Source organism: Rhodnius prolixus, unplaced genomic scaffold (genome assembly GCF_049639745.1).
Source record: "Rhodnius prolixus isolate KJV_2025 unplaced genomic scaffold, Rpr scaffold_4, whole genome shotgun sequence".
Taxonomy (NCBI): domain Eukaryota; kingdom Metazoa; phylum Arthropoda; class Insecta; order Hemiptera; family Reduviidae; genus Rhodnius; species Rhodnius prolixus.
This window is the reverse complement of record NW_027411614.1, coordinates 10,101,902-10,118,788: the sequence shown is the minus strand read 5'-3', so window position 1 is coordinate 10,118,788 and position 16,887 is coordinate 10,101,902. Positions and strand designations below refer to the sequence as shown.

General features: G+C 31.5%; 5 protein-coding genes across 7 annotated transcripts in view; 4 read left to right on the top strand and 1 right to left on the bottom strand.

The window, feature by feature from the left end:
* The first annotated feature begins 9 nt into the window (after positions 1–9).
* Positions 10–1,778, top strand: LOC141455956 (thymidylate kinase). The gene is made up of 5 exons (XM_074131473.1): positions 10–374; positions 455–563; positions 652–745; positions 813–1,004; positions 1,335–1,778. The coding sequence occupies exons 1-5, from the start codon at positions 248–250 to the stop codon at positions 1,440–1,442; spliced, it is 630 nt and encodes a 209-aa protein (XP_073987574.1). The 5' UTR covers positions 10–247; the 3' UTR covers positions 1,443–1,778.
* Positions 1,779–1,910: 132 nt separating this feature from the next.
* Positions 1,911–4,500, top strand: LOC141455958 (endocuticle structural glycoprotein ABD-5-like). The gene is made up of 2 exons (XM_074131476.1): positions 1,911–2,974; positions 3,155–4,500. Exons 1-2 carry the CDS (start codon positions 2,960–2,962, stop codon positions 3,491–3,493), a joined length of 354 nt encoding a protein of 117 aa, XP_073987577.1. The 5' UTR covers positions 1,911–2,959; the 3' UTR covers positions 3,494–4,500.
* Positions 4,501–5,656: 1,156 nt separating this feature from the next.
* mRpS18B (mitochondrial ribosomal protein S18B) lies at positions 5,657–9,115 on the top strand. The gene is made up of 5 exons (XM_074131474.1): positions 5,657–6,610; positions 6,682–6,829; positions 6,902–6,999; positions 7,794–7,924; positions 8,047–9,115. Exons 1-5 carry the CDS (start codon positions 6,530–6,532, stop codon positions 8,177–8,179), a joined length of 591 nt encoding a protein of 196 aa, XP_073987575.1. The 5' UTR covers positions 5,657–6,529; the 3' UTR covers positions 8,180–9,115.
* Positions 8,219–11,429, top strand: Pyroxd1 (pyridine nucleotide-disulfide oxidoreductase domain 1). 2 transcript variants are annotated; one of them, XM_074131472.1, is made up of 3 exons: positions 8,219–9,122; positions 10,805–11,016; positions 11,088–11,429. In XM_074131472.1, the coding sequence occupies exons 1-3, from the start codon at positions 8,219–8,221 to the stop codon at positions 11,385–11,387; spliced, it is 1,416 nt and encodes a 471-aa protein (XP_073987573.1). In that variant the 3' UTR covers positions 11,388–11,429. The 2 variants fall into 2 exon arrangements, with proteins under 2 accessions (XP_073987573.1, XP_073987572.1); XM_074131471.1 differs by having other exon boundaries at positions 10,802–11,016.
* A 924-nt stretch (positions 11,430–12,353) lies between these two features.
* LOC141455952 (uncharacterized) overlaps positions 12,354–16,887 on the bottom strand; it is a 58,878-nt gene continuing 54,344 nt past the window's right edge. Inside the window, exons 12-16 of one of the 2 annotated variants that reach the window (XM_074131468.1) lie at positions 15,668–15,793; positions 14,038–14,172; positions 13,675–13,779; positions 13,425–13,572; positions 12,354–13,092 (exon numbers count right to left, since the gene is read on the bottom strand). In XM_074131468.1, coding sequence (XP_073987569.1) covers positions 12,896–13,092; positions 13,425–13,572; positions 13,675–13,779; positions 14,038–14,172; positions 15,668–15,793 — 711 coding nt within the window. In that variant the 3' untranslated portion in view covers positions 12,354–12,895. The remainder of the gene's footprint in view (positions 13,093–13,424; positions 13,573–13,674; positions 13,780–14,037; positions 14,173–15,667; positions 15,794–16,887) is intronic. The other variant, XM_074131469.1, reaches the window with a different exon arrangement.

Sequence of the window (16,887 nt, the reverse complement as noted above, 5' to 3'; positions counted from 1 at the left end):
TAGTTGAAAACATTATCAATACATCCTAATAACTTCTGTTGGAATCACTAACACAATGGTATCTTCGCTATCAAGAATTATCCATAAGAGTAACAAGGAGATAAAACTTTTTTCTTTGTGATAAGCCGTTAGTCAATTCCCGCCTTAAGTGCAGTATAGGTATGAATGACAAGAACGTGAAATGCTTGTTTGAATCTTTATGTTAAGTAACGAGAGTTTTGTGGCCGCAAAGAATCCATAAAAAATAATGTTTAATCGTGGAGCATTAATAGTGATTGAAGGTGTTGATAGAAGTGGGAAAAGTACGCAATGTACAAAATTAGTGGAGAAATTGAATAAGAATAACATAGCAGCGACATTGATTTGTTTCCCGGGTACATATGTATAATTTAAATTGGTCATAAATTGTATTAAAAAAACTTGAGAAATGAAGAAAATTTTATTATGTTCATAGACAGAACAACTAGCACAGGAAAACTTATTAATGATTATCTCACTAAGAGTGTTGACTTGCCAGACCAGGTTATACATTTGTTGTTCACCGCAAATCGGTGGGAGTTAGAGTACGTATACTTTTTTATGTATCTTCTCAAGAAATTGGATTACTTAATTTAAATTTTGCTTGGATTTTAAATGCGATTTTGATTTCAGGCCTGCCATCCACAAATATTTAGCGAATGGTGTTTCTGTAATTGTAGATAGATACTCTTTCTCTGGAGTGGCATATTCGGTGGCTAAACAACCAGTAAATATTGTCGAGTTTATGTGAAGGTACTAGCATGTATATAAAAATAATAGCTTTAAATTTCTAGGATACGAAGAATTTAGAATGGTTTAAAAACCCAGAAACAGGTTTGCCCAAACCTGATGGTGTTTTTTATTTACAACTTGAACAGAATATGATAAATGGAAGAAAAGGTTTTGGCGAGGAAAGATATGACTGTTCTCTCTTCCAAAAGAAAGTAGCAGAATGTTTTGCGCAGTTGATGGACGATTCGTGGCAGGTAAAGATTAATATTCCGTTAGATTTTCAGTCTCTCAAATAAGAGTTTTACGATTTAATTTTTGCTGAATTCCCTAGATATATTAATAAGAAAATAAAGTGATATTTAGATCACTAGTTCTTAGTATTTTCAGTTGAATCGTTGTTTTTTAACAGTCCTTGTTCCTGAAAGTTAACATATTTGATTATTACTCTCTGTCTTGATCCATGTTTAAACCCAGCTTGAATCCTTAGAATTTATCATAGGAATGTTGTGGTTGATCAAAGTAACTCTAGGAAACAATCTCAAGTAAATGTGGACTTAGTAAAATAAATTTTTAATGATTTTCAGGTTATTGACGCCAACAAAACTGTGAATGAACTTTCAAACGAATTGTATGACAAAATCACCGAAATTATTGATATATCCAAAAATAAACCAATACTTACTCTTTGGTGAAGAAAATATAAGTACCACTGAGAACTTTAATTAGTTGGCATAATAATGATTGCACTGTTTCAGCCTTCTTACCATAAAAAAGTTAACTATTCTCAGAAATTTCCGAGACATCCTTTAAGGTATTGTCACACCAAGTGCTCATAATAGACATTGCTTTTGAATTAGGATAATCTTCCTTGATTATCAGGTCTGAAGACCTTCCAACGCAATTTTAGTCTATATTGAAACAATATTATAGCCAAGTTTGTAACTTTTATGTACAATTTGCGAGATATACACTATTTAAATCACGATACATGTATTTAAATTTGTAAATAAAAATGTTGATACATTCAATTTTTATAGGTCTTCATTTACACTTTAATATTTCTTGAATTATACGTTTAATGTTTAACAATTCAGCTTGGTAATAACTCACTTTTTTGTAACAAACACTGCATAATTATGTTTTAAGGAAGAAATGTTTCTGCTTTACTCTTCGGGCTCCGTTGATGCTTTCCATCAGAAGATTCCTTGGTTGAAGATTGTTATCTTGTAGCAGTTATTAAGATTTACAAGATTTTCTCCAGCTATTTCCGATAAACTACTTATGATAGGAGCTGAAGAGTTAAGATGATCTATTAATGTACAAGAGGACTTTATCCAAGCGGAGGATCTTGAATTTTGTTCTGATAATGGTAGTCCGTACAAGTTCCGGATAAACCGCAGATAAAAGAATGGTCTATATGCCGTGAATGTTGGGGGCTGAGACTTCGACGGAGACAGGATGAGGCGGTATAATATTTGTAGGTTCAGGTTAAGAGGGGGTCCTTTGGAGGAGGAGGAGAGATTGGTAAAGCTGAGCGTTTGACTGGGTCAGTAATTTTAGAGGTAGCTAGGGATAGTATTAAGAAGAATGCTTTGTTGACAATGAGTCCTTTATCAGTACTAGACGTAACAAGACAAGCAGATTGTCAAAATGAAAGAGATCATAACTTGGGTCACACAAAGATAAGCCAGCCTTAGAAACCACTTAACTGACAATGGAATGCCATTTTAAAAACTGTATATTTTTCTGCTGGATTTTAAAGGGGCCCTTGAAATTCAGTTTTGTCCAAAATTTAGTTATAACAATTTAGAAAAAAGAAACGTGAGATAAACAAGATAAAATTAACTTTCTTTTTCATAGTATCTGATTACTGATTATTTCTTCGTTTGAATTAGCAAGATTAAACCAAGAATTTTCTTAAAATAAAACGTTAATCTTTTTTCAGGAAAAAGGTTTCACAAATATTATTTCAAACTGTTTAAAACTAGAAAAATTGCATATCTTTAAAATAATCAAACTATCTAAAAATAAATAAATCAAAACTACTTGTTTCTCAATGAAACAGTAGACAAACAAATTTGTATTAAATAGCCGATTGAGTGGGAGAAGACCTTGAATTATAGAAGGGTAGTATACTTATATACCCTGAAATAATCTATTAGCAGAATTTAGTTAATAAATTTCTATAGTAAGAGCGATTTCTGTTATCATGAATTTTCTGGCAGTAAGTAAAAGAATGTATTAGTTACTCAGTTTCTTATCCTTTTTTTAGATTCAACTAAATAGGAAACAGTCTAGATAAATTCATGATTATATTGCTAACTTTCTAGGCTTCTTTCTTAGCGCAAGAAAAGAAGAACACTTCATACCTTATGATGTAATTAGAATACTTTTTATATTTCAGATACTCATTTTAGTAACAGCTGTTGCAACTTATGCAAACGCCCAACATCAAACACCATTTACACATTCCATGCCCGCACTTTTATATTCTGAAATAAGAGATGATGCAGGCCAGTATTCACTCACTTACAGTACTCCAAATGGACAGTCACATTCTGAACAAGCACTCCTGAAAAGAAATGCCGAAGGAACTGGTAATATTCTAGTGAAGCAAGGTAGTTTCTCCTATATCGCTCCGGACGGAAAACCAATTACTGTCAATTACGTGGCCGACGAAAATGGTTTTCAACCCAAAGGAACTCATCTTCCTCAACTTGAACAACCGTTATCTACCTCATAGGCAATTCGTTTATTTATTTACAGTACGGGTAATCACCCAGTTACAGAGAAATATAATTTAATTTAATATATAAGAAACATATAATTTATAGAATATATATACATTGACATAGAAATAAAATATATTAATAATACAATGGTAAAAATAAAAAGAAAAACAATTGATTTTAGGCTTTTTGAGGAATTTAGTGAATAATGCAGATAAACTGAAGTACTTTACTAAATTAATAAATTTTAATTAATGATTGCACAATTATTTGGAATGTAATTTTCCTTAGTGACTAGTAATTGTAAAAATCAGTTATTTAAAAAACGTTCCAATTCGATCATTAGTGTTGAATAAATCAAAATCAGAGGGTAGATGATTAACTTGATCCATAATTCTTGGTAAAGAACTGAATTTACTATAATTTGTACTACGGCACACTTTAGAAAAGACTTGTTTTAGTCTAGTATTGTTTGTTGGCACGTGAAAATTTAACAGTGATAACAGTTCAGAGCAGTTAATATTATTTATTATTTTGAAAATAAAAATTAAGTCTGTAGCTTTTCCACGAAACTGTAAAGTATTCAAACCAGTAAATTCCATTATGAGGTGGTATGGTACTTCCGTCATGGCTTTTGTCTCTCGATACCAGAGCAATCTTAGAAGTCTTCTTTGAAGTGATTCGAGCTTGCTAACGTAAGTTTTCTGGTAAGGAGACCAAGAAGCAGAGCAGTACTAAAAAATAGACCATACCATTACTTTTTACAGGGCAATTATGGTTCTGACATCCTTAAAATTTCGAGCAGATCTTGATAAAAAGCCAAGCATATAATATAATTGATCTCCAATTGATCACGATGTAAAATTCAATGCTGATAGTGGTTTTAATGAAGGTAATTTTGTTTTATAAAAATCTCTTCCTTCCCTAGTGTTTATAAAAAACCAAGTTGAACAGTAGTAAAAAAAAATCACAAAATAAATGAAGCATAAACATAAATGAAAACAATAAAATACACATGCCAGTTATCAATACATTATATTTATGGTGGGTCTGTAAATAAAAATTAATAAAATAAAATACTGAATCCATAATTCTAAATAAGGTACAGTAAACAGTAGCGTATAATGTGATTTTACCACTGATAATTATATTTTTGGTCAACAGTAAAATAAAATTACACTTAAATGTAAAGAATCAATAGTTGAAAGAATAATATGAAACTAAAAGTTTTTATGAAAAAAAGGTCTCATTTCTTCCCCAGTGTTTATAAAAAACCAAGTTGAACAGTAGTAAAAAAAAATCACAAAATAAATGAAGCATAAACATAAATGAAAACAATATTCCTCACAAACAATATTAATAAATGCTTGCTAAATTCTAATGAGTGATGAAAGAGACTGAAATATTGGCTTATGTAACAATTACCATAGATTTTTCACTTTCTCTTTTGATACCTAGTGGAGAAATCGCTACGGAGTCAAATTTTTATCGAATGCGCATATTTTGATGCCATGAAAAAAAGCTCAGGATTATAAAAACTATAAATCACAGAAATTTTAAATCAAAACACTTACATATATTTCGCTTATATGCCACCAGGACAGGCCTGTGCTTCCCGCACGTGTTCTTCGTAACTTGAATAGATAGATTCTAGTAGGGTGGCCTTAAAGACCTACGCCACCGCGACCCAATGGATCTATTGTGGCTCCCACCACTCGAGAGCTCGCCCTTCAAACCCGTCCGTTTAATCAGACTAAATATTGAACAGAAAAAAAAAGCTAATGGCATATTCTACCAAACAAGTATCACTCTATTTAATAAGCAGGAGTTGAGCCCTGTCGCTAAGTTGGTCGGTATTTCTGCCCATCCCCATTGTGGTGATGAATTTGGAGGGGACTAGATGGGATTGCCAGCAAAACAGCAGCTTCGGAAATGCGCATTCTTCAGCGTAAATAAAAAAGCGTTGATTAAAAACAAGATAATCAGAGAAATGCTGAAAAGATATTAAGCGCGGCAAATATTGGGGACCTGGCAGCTGGATTATATTAAATGGCTTTTGGTCGTAAGGCTAAACATTTCCTAGAAGAAGGTCGCGTATCAAGTACCATGACATCAAAAGAGTGCGTCAAGCGTAGTAGCCTCATCCTTTACGGCCATGAAAATATGGTACATAGAGAAGCAATGGGCTGAGTCTGCTTCTCTACGCCCAAGGCATCAATTATCTTTTTTGCTTAAGTTATTTTTTCTAGCGAACTTGTAAAATTTTTCTTGCTGCCAATATCATTTAAAACTCTTCACCATCACCTACATATTTCAGGAAAAATCATATTTTGTTTTCTGCGATGGTCATTAGCGTTTCAAAAACCAATTGTACCTTAAGCTTGTGATAGTAATTATTACATGCCGGCGTGGATGAAGAAAAATAGAATACTGCTACTGATATGCTGTAAAAGCTAAGTAAGCCAGTGGCATGTTTTATTACATTGTGAACTACCAGGCACTAAATCTGTTTAGTCATGATGTACCTTTGCAGAACATACCCAATACATTTTTAAATTATTCTTACTTGTGACGCTTAGAAACTTTTTTGGCACTTTACTGGTGCAACATTACATTTATCATATTCTGGTCACTCGTCAGTCTACGAACCAGGAGGACCTTTAGATTATTTTCGCCACCATTAATTCTGAATCGACAGCTGAGAGCAAAAAAAATTTTCAGTGTTCATAATAAATAATGCACAATGCTGAAACATCGAATTGATAAAACTTATGGACTCTTTCTACCGAACTAAATCTTATCGTCCAGGAACGATTCTAAATTTTAACCTTTTGAGTTACAAATTAAAATAATAGTTCATGAAAACGACATAAAGTTTATGTACAGTTCTTTTTGCATAGTCGAGCAAGATCGATTACCAACTATCAAATACTTCATCACATATCGTACACAGCGCCCATAGAAGATCTACGATGTATAACTCAATCACACTAATCTATCGTAGCTGAGGGAGGTTTTCAACAGCAGGTTAACCGCAGAGATATGATATAATGTTGATTAATGCTATAAATCTAAGTTATTTCGGTTTGTTATTAGGTCGGCATGCTACTCAAGCTAGAAATTTTAATTATGTTAGTACTTCAATTCATTAAAAAAAAGTAATGTAAGTCACGTGCTTAAGTAAAAAATATTTGTTTTCTAGGCTAGAATACCTTTAAGAACATTTGCTGTTGGGAGAATTCTTAGGCAAAAGGAAGAACAGGAAACATCGGACGAAATTGTAGGTGTTCAGAAAGACAGAATTAAAGAAGTTCCCGTTGAAACTAGTATTAGATACCTCAAAAGTACAGGTGCGTACAAATTATCAGAATATCGCTAAATCTTGAAAATAAAAAAAAGGTAATTTTGTTTTACTGATTTAGCTTATGCAACAACTTATGGCGACCAACCTGTATGGAAACAGTATAGACGCAATCATAAGGGGGCTTTTGCACCTGTAAAAACAAGGAAGACTTGCATCGTGAGTTTGATTTTTTTTATAAAATCTCAGTTATTATGAGCCACCTAGTGAACTAGGTTTGCTAACTTATTCATGGATCTAGAATTTGTAAGCGGTTTTCCAACCTAAGAATAGTATCACTAACCCTTAGTTACTATAATTTGACCCTGCAGAGGTAGTTATTGTGCAACGAGGATTTAGTAAACACAGGCAGGTTCTAGTTCACCCATATATTTTACTCTATTCAGCAAACTTGACATCCACTGGAGCTGCAATAGATTTTTTAGGTAGCCGTGGATCTGGCCTTCCCCCTCTCTAAATATCTAAATAGATGTTTCTATAAAATATAAAATTATAGTTTCATTTCTTTATTTCTGGAGGATGTTTATATTAAAGCTCTTCAATTCCAATTTATCAGCTATTGCATAATTTACATCTGACCGTCCTCGGTACAGTTAGAAAAAAAAAAAAAACTTTCAGGCCCAAAGATCAAAAATTAATTAAGGAACATCGAGAAATAAATTATACGGACTTTCTTTCCAATGCTTTGGGTTATTATTTGACAAAAGAGTCGCTATTTTACTCATTTCGGGTAGAAAATTGACCAGGGTGCTCTCTTGCGTGACTGCCTAATTTTTAAAATTTGTGAAGGATTGTTAAAAGCGATGGAGTGACGTGACAATGCTTGTGAGGGAGTCAATTGTTGATAGAGAAAATTAAGTCCTAAAATCTTATAGCTTTTTAGAAGATGCTCAATGAAGTGCGATTGAAATTTAGGAACGAGTATTTCATTTAAACGTAAAATATTATTTCAGAGAAAAGGACAAATTTCTACTGGTAATCCTTGCCCAATTTGTAGAGACGAATATCTTGTATTGCAAGCAGAAAACGTAGAACTATTGAAGCAGTTTATTTCACCGCATACTGGCGGAACTTTAAGTCCTAAGTAAGTTAATTTTGAGACTTACATATTATTACTTTGAGAATAGTAACTAATTTAGTATACACATATATATATATATAAATGTACATATTTTTTTTTAAAAACTTTTATTTTTTATTTTTTAGCGTAACTGGAATTTGTCAGAAAAAATATAAGGAGTTGTTAGTAGCCATTGAAATTGCAAAAGACAAAGGGCTGATAACATTTGACATACCAATTAGAGAATACGATTATTCTCTGTATAAAAATAAAAAATAAAAATCTCTTTCTTTCTGTAATTACTAAATAATAAAAAAAATGAAACAAGCAACTTTTGTAATAATAGGCGGAGGGATCGCAGGAGTTTCATGTGCTGAAGGGTTGTCATTTTTGTCGCCTGATAAAACTATAATATTGATAAGTGCTTCACCAACTGTGAAAATGGTTTCGAATGTAAAACATTTAACTAAAATGTTAACAGAATTTGATGTAACTGAAAGAGAAATTGAAGCTTTGAATGAAACATGCCCAAATGTCAATGTTATCCAAGGTTTTGTAAAAAGTGTGGATCCTAATAGAAAATATGTGTATTTAGAAAACGAAGAAATTGTAGAGTATGAAAAACTTTGTATATGCAGTGGTGCTAAACCGAAATTAATTTATACCAATGACGAACATATTGTTGGTATCAGAGATACGGATTCAGTTAAAGAATTGCAAAGAAGAATAGCGGCCAGTAAAAAAGTAGTTATCATCGGAAATGGTGGTATAGCTACAGAACTTGTCTATAAAATCCGGGATACTGAAGTTGTATGGGTTATTAAAGACAGTCATATATCGGCCGCGTTTATCGATCCTGGTGCTGCCCAATTCTTTGAAGAACGTGTATATGGTCAGATTGAAGGAGAATCTGCTGAGGGGCCTGTCAAAAGATTAAAGTATGTAATTTCTAATGAAGTCAATGCTTCTGGAGAAGATAAAACTGGTGCTGCTTTAGGACCTGATTGGCATACAAATGTTGATCTGAAAGGTGTTCTACAACATAACAAAAAAGTAACTATAGAATATTGTTGTGAACTAAAACAGTTATTCCCTGGAAATGAAATAAAAGATAAAGAATGGCCTGTTTATGTGGAACTAACGAATGGCAAAATTATTGGCTGTGATTTTATTGTGTCTGCCACTGGAGTAGTACCTAGTATTGATTTCATCAAAGATACAGGTAATTTGTTACTAAGATCTACATTATTTTGTTGATGTATAAGTTTTTTCCCCTAAAGATGAATTAGTCATATTTTTTCAAAAAATTGGAAAACCTAAAAACCGTCCTCCAGATAACGATCAATAAGTCTGCTTCCAATCCTGTAAAAAATTATTTAAAAAACTGTTGCCATCTATAGTCTTTTGAAACTCATGTATCTGTAGACGCATCTTGCAGGACAAATTTTATCTACTCGCCAATTTGGAAATAGAAATTCATACCTAAGGACAAACCAACTGCAACATATAATGATCTAATAGTGACTGGATTAATAAAAATGTTCTAGTTAGTATCGTTGATTTTAAAAGGCGAAACATGCATGTTTGTACTGTAATAACACGTGTGACTGACTGGATTTAAATTAGAAACAGTTAATGACCGTCGTTTCTTTGGCCCTAAATAAATAAGACTTCTATTTGACATCCACTGTAGCTGTAATAGATCTTTTAGGTCGCCATAAATCTAGTCTTACCGCCTCTTTAATCATCAATTTATAATTTCATTTCTTTATTTCGGGTGGATACCTGTATATAAAGTTCATCTTCAATCCCAATAAATCAACAGTTGCATATGTGCCCTCCAACGCATGCGAGCTGACCTCCCGCTATACGATTGTGATTAAAAAAAAAGAAATACACAAAGAAGAGCAAGAGTTAAAGGAACATCGAAACAAATTATAAGAACGTGTCCTTTTAATGCTTTGAGGATTATTTGATAAAAGAGTCGATGTATTACTTAAAAATCGCACTGCGTAAATTTTTTAAAAATCAAACAACACAAATTCTACCTTACCGACTTCATTCCTGCCCAAACGAGCATTCGAAACAAGAATTATAACTTGATCTTCATTAGCACCGAAAAAAGAAGTCAGTTCCTTTCTCTTCACAATCAACCCCGACGATTCTCGAAACTTAGGCAGACGACACTTTAATTTTTTCCCGATTGAGGCTTATTGATTAAGGCTATAAGAAGTCAGTCAGGACAACATTTACTAAAATCTTTATGCAGAACGAGATAGATCTTTAAAAATTAACGACAGTTACGCTCATGGAAAGAACGTTTAAGAAATCCTGAAATCCCTCGAGGTATTTTTATGACTAGACTCACATGAATGAACTCCACTGATTACATTAAAACTACACTGTCGTTCGGAAGCAATGAATCCTGATAGTTTTTTAGAAGCCCTATTTTTGTTTTTGTTTGTTTATTATACAATATATTCAGAAAGAAGAAAGTTGCGAGATTAATACAAATATAATGCAGTCAATAAGGTTTCTGTAAGTTCCATCAGTAGCTAGCTCGAATGTTTTTCCGAGCATTTGCGAAATGCTCGCAACAGCTCAGTTTATTTATACTTAGAACTCTTCTTTCGGCATTTACTTTCATTTCCGAAACGGAAAGACGGTTCATTAAAGACTTGGTGCTTTGATGCTAACTGCTTATTAATTTTTATCATTTTGTTTAGTTTAGAAATAATTAACATGTAATGAGTTTCTGATGGACTTAGAAGTAACTAACATTTTGTTGGTTCAAATGTTAAAATTATGAACTTCCTAGAAAATACATCATAATATGGCCAATTTTTTTGTCAGAAGCCGGAAATATAAATCTATAATTGCTTTCCTTTTTCTTTAAAAAAGCAGGAGTGGAACTTGCTAGTGATGGTGGGATAAAAGTAGATTGGAAATTGGAGAGCAGCCTAAAAGATGTTTACGCTGCAGGCGATGCATGCACCTGTTCTTGGGATTTAGCTGATCACTGGTTACAAATACGCTTGTGGACTCAAGCTCGCCAGATGGGTACATACGCTGCTAAAGCTATGCATTGCTCAGTCAAGAACGAAGAATTTTGGCAGGTATTGTGTGCTTTTATCCTTTGAATTATATTAAAATATAATATAAATATTGCTTTGAATTATTTATTTAGGATTTCTGTTTTGAACTGTTCACCCACGTTACATCTTTCTTTGGAATGAAAGTGGTACTATTAGGACTATTTAATGGACAACGACTGGACAACACTTATGAAATATTATTAAGAGTAACAAAAGGGCAAGAATATGTAAAATTAATACTAAAAAATGGCCGAATGCAAGGTGCAGTATTGGTAGGCGATACAGACTTGGAAGAGATGTGTGAAAATTTGATACTTAACCATTTGGATCTAACAGATGTAGCTGACGATTTACTTGATCCAAATTTAGATATTGATGATTATTTTGATTAATACTGTAAGAATAAATAACAAATAAATTTATCTTTTAAACTCCTTTGGTCTTTTACTTGATTAAATTTGTGAAGTTAATAATGCTTTAGTTGCGGTAACACGCTTAGACTACCTTTCTTCCTTTAGACTACCTTTTTTTTTTTCTTTTTTTTAAAAAAAAAACAAAAACGAATTAGACATTTTAATCAGGCATACCGCTTTTGAGGGTATTCGTAACTCCCAAATAATCCACACATCACAGGCCGATTTGAAGACAGAGAATGGTGAGAGATCAACTCGCCTAATTACATATTCGACAGACGTTGCTTTTAAGGAAGGATACATTGCTTTGCGAATAATTACGTTCTTGAATGTCAAATTGTTTATAAATTCTGTTAAGTTAAAGCCCAGCAACTTGTTCAATTTGTTTAAACCATCTTTTGTGCAAAATCTCAAGCCACCTGACCTGACATTGAAGTGATGATTCTGGAATCTAATCTGAAAGCTGAGACCTTAAAAACCTTATTCAAAAGCATATTTTTTCCTGAGAATCAGGAGTTTAATATAATACTCGTATTAGTTATTTATATCAGCAGGAAAGTTTAGAATATTAGATACCCTGATTTTTTTTTATTTTATGGAAGCTTTTGAAACGTTCAAATGGTCTTCAAAATGCAAAAAAGTGCTTTGTTAGTGCGATCTTGTTGCTCACTAAATCACTGGTAGAACGTCAGTTTGCTGCGCTTAATTTTAGAATGTAAATTATTGTCAAGAAGCCTTGTTTGAGCGTTACAGACAATTTATTTCAGCTTCAGCATTAAAACTTTTTTTTTTTTTTTTTAAAACACTATTTCGAGGGAGATTCATTTTATGTTTTACTATGGACTTCAATCTAAGTTAATTTAGACCTACTTAAAAGAAGAATAAATTGAAGAAATTAAGGTAACATGAACAATATATTATAAACAAAAAGCATAACAGTGGTTTATTATTAAGACTTAGTTATGAATTTTAATTATGTTACTACCACTCTGGTAATTTATAAAGGCAAGAATTTAAAAAAATACAAAAGAGTTATTTGCAATAATTTTTACAGAAAGCAAAAAATAAAAATGCGTTTGCTAAAAAATTAATATACATTAAACAATTCCAATAAAGAAATGAAAATTTTTCTTCTTGAAAGATTTACATGTTCTTAAAAAAACATGTTCTTATTTTTAAATAGAAAAAAATAAAAGTAAGAAGATAATAATTTAATGTAATCTCACTAATAAAACTTCTAATATCACAAACTCAAGACTGTTATTTGGGATTCTCTTTTAAAGGTCCAAATTTTAAATTATATTATGTGTGATTGTTATTTTAAGAAATTTAAAATAAAGCAAAAACTAAATGAAAAAGGTTTGAAGGTTAAAATACAACTTAAATAAAATTTGTGTTCAACAATGAAGTTTCAGTAAAAAAAAACATCGGTGTCATTGTTTTCTCATAATGCTAGAAACAAATCTCTCTAGAATGACACAACTTAATTATTTGATAGTTCTATGTAGGGTAACTTCTTCCAAACGATCGGCCACAGCTTTAAGTCGGCTCAATATTGAATAGACTAGAGAGTCTTCAGAGCTGCTGAAATGGACTATAAGTGCATCCACATCTTCTCTAATACCACGCACATGACGTCTGACCATGGCGTCACGCCATATAATTGGATCAACAAAACCACATTCTGAAAAAAGAATACCAAGCCAATTTAAATGTTAATTGTGTGAACGTCTAAAAAAATTTCCTTATTAAATGAAAACAAATATTTCTGTTGCAATAAACTCCAATTCAATTTTTTTTCCGGGACGTATGAGAGAAGTTACTGTTCTCCATATAAAATATCAAAGTTAGGGAAGTCCTAGGAGCTCCATAAAATTATTATTTTTTTTCAAAACTTTGACAATAGTAGTGGTTTACTACATACGAAAATCTTTTGAGCAAATGTTTATGTTAAGAGTTGAGTATTTACAGGGTGTCCTTTTAAGTCCTACTTACTTAATTACTTGATATACTTACTCGATTTAGAGATACCAATATTTATAGCTGTTTTATCGCTGACACCAGTTTGGCCAAATGTTATATCACTTACACTAGTATAATAATCTTTAAAATCTACTTCCCAGGGCCAATCTTTATCCATTTCTCGAGACCAAAAGTTGTTCTCCTAACAATTAAATTAAAATATAAATATTTTTTTCATTAAAATACTACATAATAAACTTACGAATTGCTAAGATTGTGCTTGAAAAATGTACAATATTTTTACCTCTATTTTTTCTAGCCATTGGTTAAATTGAAAATGATTCAATGTAGTTCTAGCACTTAGCATCAGATGCCTGACAATCATACAGTCATTGCCTCTTTCGAATTCCTACAATAAGGGTATAAACATTATTTAAGATCTACTTTCATCTGTTCATAGCGAATTCAGTTTCAGAACTGAAGCCCTAAAACTATTTCTAAGATACTTAAACCACTCCAGGAACGATAAATTTTCAAAATTTGGAAATCAAATCTTTCACATTTAATTGATTAAAAAATCATGGTTTCAAAACTTAAGTGATTCAAATTGTGTTAGACTATATTCAACAAAATTAAATTAAATAAAAAAAGGTTCTAATATACTTACATACGGTATTTTAAATTTCTCTGTATAATCCCTTGCCTTTCTGGTAAGATGTTCCCAATGATGGGGATACAGATTGTCTGTAATGAAGCCGTACACTTCAACATCTTTCATCATGACGGCATTCTTGAAGCTAGCCTTAAAACAATAAAATGATCGTTCAATAAAAAATTTCGTTCATAAAAATCTGGATACGAAAATTATACCATATCCGACATACTGTGTAATGAAAAATTACTCTACCATAATTTATAGCACTGCAATTTATAGGTAAATAGATTTATGGATATTTATAGAATCTATATAGATTCTGAAATTATTTAAGGATCATGTTAGACTAGTTTCTGAATTGAAGAACAACTTAACTGAAGGTTATAAGAACTTATTCATACATGAAATCAATACCGGCCCTTAATTTTTCTCTTCCTAGGAGCTTTACAGCTCACTGTACAGAACTCTCTGTAGGAGAAAACATTGTCCGGAGGGCAGCACTATTATACGCTCTTCAGTGCGCCCATGACCTCAGATGTTAACGCGTCTTAAATTAATAAAAAAAATGAAATAATCTCAAAGACTGAAAGAGATGTAAGTTTCTTAATTTTAACAGTATTTCCTTCAAGTTCAATTTTTTAAAATAAATAGTGAGTATAATTTTTAATAGGTTGAGGAATCCGTTCTTGTGGAATTTAGAGGAATGTATTGTCTCTAAACTTCCTCAAAGCCCACATTCATACTCGTATGAATGTAAATATTTGTTTTGGAGAAAGTTTCTCGTACAAAATAAAGCTATAATCAGAGAAAAGAGACTCAGTACTATGAAGATTAAAGGTAAACCCACAGTTACAGTTTGAACAAAGTAGCGTACGTTGAACAAAAAAAATCCTTGAAGTTCTATTCCTATCTGATTCTACATTCTAGTAACCCACTATTTTTTTTTTAACACGTAGATTACTTTAAAAAAAAGTGCAAGCTTAACATTATCTCGACGGCTTTATGTTTTAGCTCATCAAATGAGCAAGTTTTATTTATTGAATCGATTTCGACAATTAGGAGATTCAAAACGAGTTTTTTGAGCATAAATACATAAATCATAAATTTTATTTACTGGTATGGTAAAAAAAAGTACTATAAAAAAGACATTCTTTTTTTTTTTTTTGAAGATTGCATTCGATATTCTACTTTTATCCATCAAAGTGTTTTCTTTCAACTTTTATTAGGACCGTTTTCTAGATTCAAAGCACATCTCCTCAGAAAACAATGTTTTAAGCTGCGTATTTCTATGTACGAATATTAACATCTTAAGTTTTGCAAAAGTAGAGAGAAGAAAATCAGCAAAAAGAAGAGTACAAATTATTATCATTAAAAAGTACTAAAAAAACAAAAGCCAGATAAGCAAAGAATTGCCTACAAAGATAAAATATTAATTCACATTCAGGGCGTGTCTCTAAATTGCAGTATCTCTAATATAATGCAAGGGTTTATTTATTTAACCATCCTTTATTTAACATCCGCGCAAATTAAACCTCGAACAGATAAATATAAATACAAACACTAATGGCTCACAAACAAGATTAATGGATATTTGGTTATTTATTAATAATAATCATAAACATAAAACGGTGGTGCCACTTACCTCTTTTTGATGTATTAAAATTTTATCATGTATAATCTTTTTTAATAAATCTTCTAAATCTGTTATTTTTTTCTTCAACTTGTCAATCTTGTTGGCATTTTTTGCTAATTTTTCTTTTGTGAAGGCCTGTCCAAATAATATTAATACACATATGAAATACTTAAAGATGGAACGTTTTTTTTTTGTAGAAGAAATAAATAATTGATAAATTTAATGGATTTTAATTAAAATAACAAATACGAAAAATACTATCAATATTTTGAAGTGTGGAAACAAAATGTAAATTAATTCCATCAATTAACTGAGTGGACAAATGGAATGTGATAAACCTCTTAATGTACAAATGATTGATAAAATAAAAAATTAATCAATACAAATTTTTACAAACGAAAATCTAAACTAAAGCTGTATTTAAAAATAAAGATTTATCTATTATTAACTAAATAGATATGTTAGGAAACCCTATTTGTTAAAACAGGTAAACTGATTTAACTAAAACTTAGTTAAAAAAGTTGATAAAAGTGTTTCATACATTATTAAAATTAAAAGAACACTATTATCTTAAGGCATGACTAATTGGACGACCTAATTTCAATTCAGTTTTAAAGAAAAATATTATTAACTTTTCAAAAATATTAACAGCGTATTTTAATACATGTGTGCAGAGCATGAAAATTACATAAAAATTTTGGACTAAAATTTCATTAAGTAAGAATAAAAAGTGCTACGCAACTCAAATAACTAAGAACGAATGGTTCAGTTAGGCGACGGCTTCAGAATGTGAGGCATAAGGATAGCTCTTCTACACCATAAGAGCGTGGAGACGAAAACGTTTAATATTAAGGCTATATTAAAATCTATGGTTGAATGCATGTTAAATGTTGAAGCACAATACTAGACAATATCAGTGATTGCATCCGTTTATTGCACGCTTGTTTTCTGACATTTTTCAATCTATCTTCTACATGAAACTAATCAGAATAAAGCATGCTACAACGGATGAAATCATTGATTTGCTAGATTAGAAGAATTATTCAGACTGCACTGAGCCTGAAAGATAAAGCTAGAGTCTTTATTAGATAAAGTTAAAACACTAGACACAAACTGATCTATCCATATTTGAAGATGAATGAAAATCTAACACAGAATGAAGTAACATAATCCGTGCAGTGACGCTTAATCCCAAGTATGCAACAATAGTATTTATTTACGATGCTGCT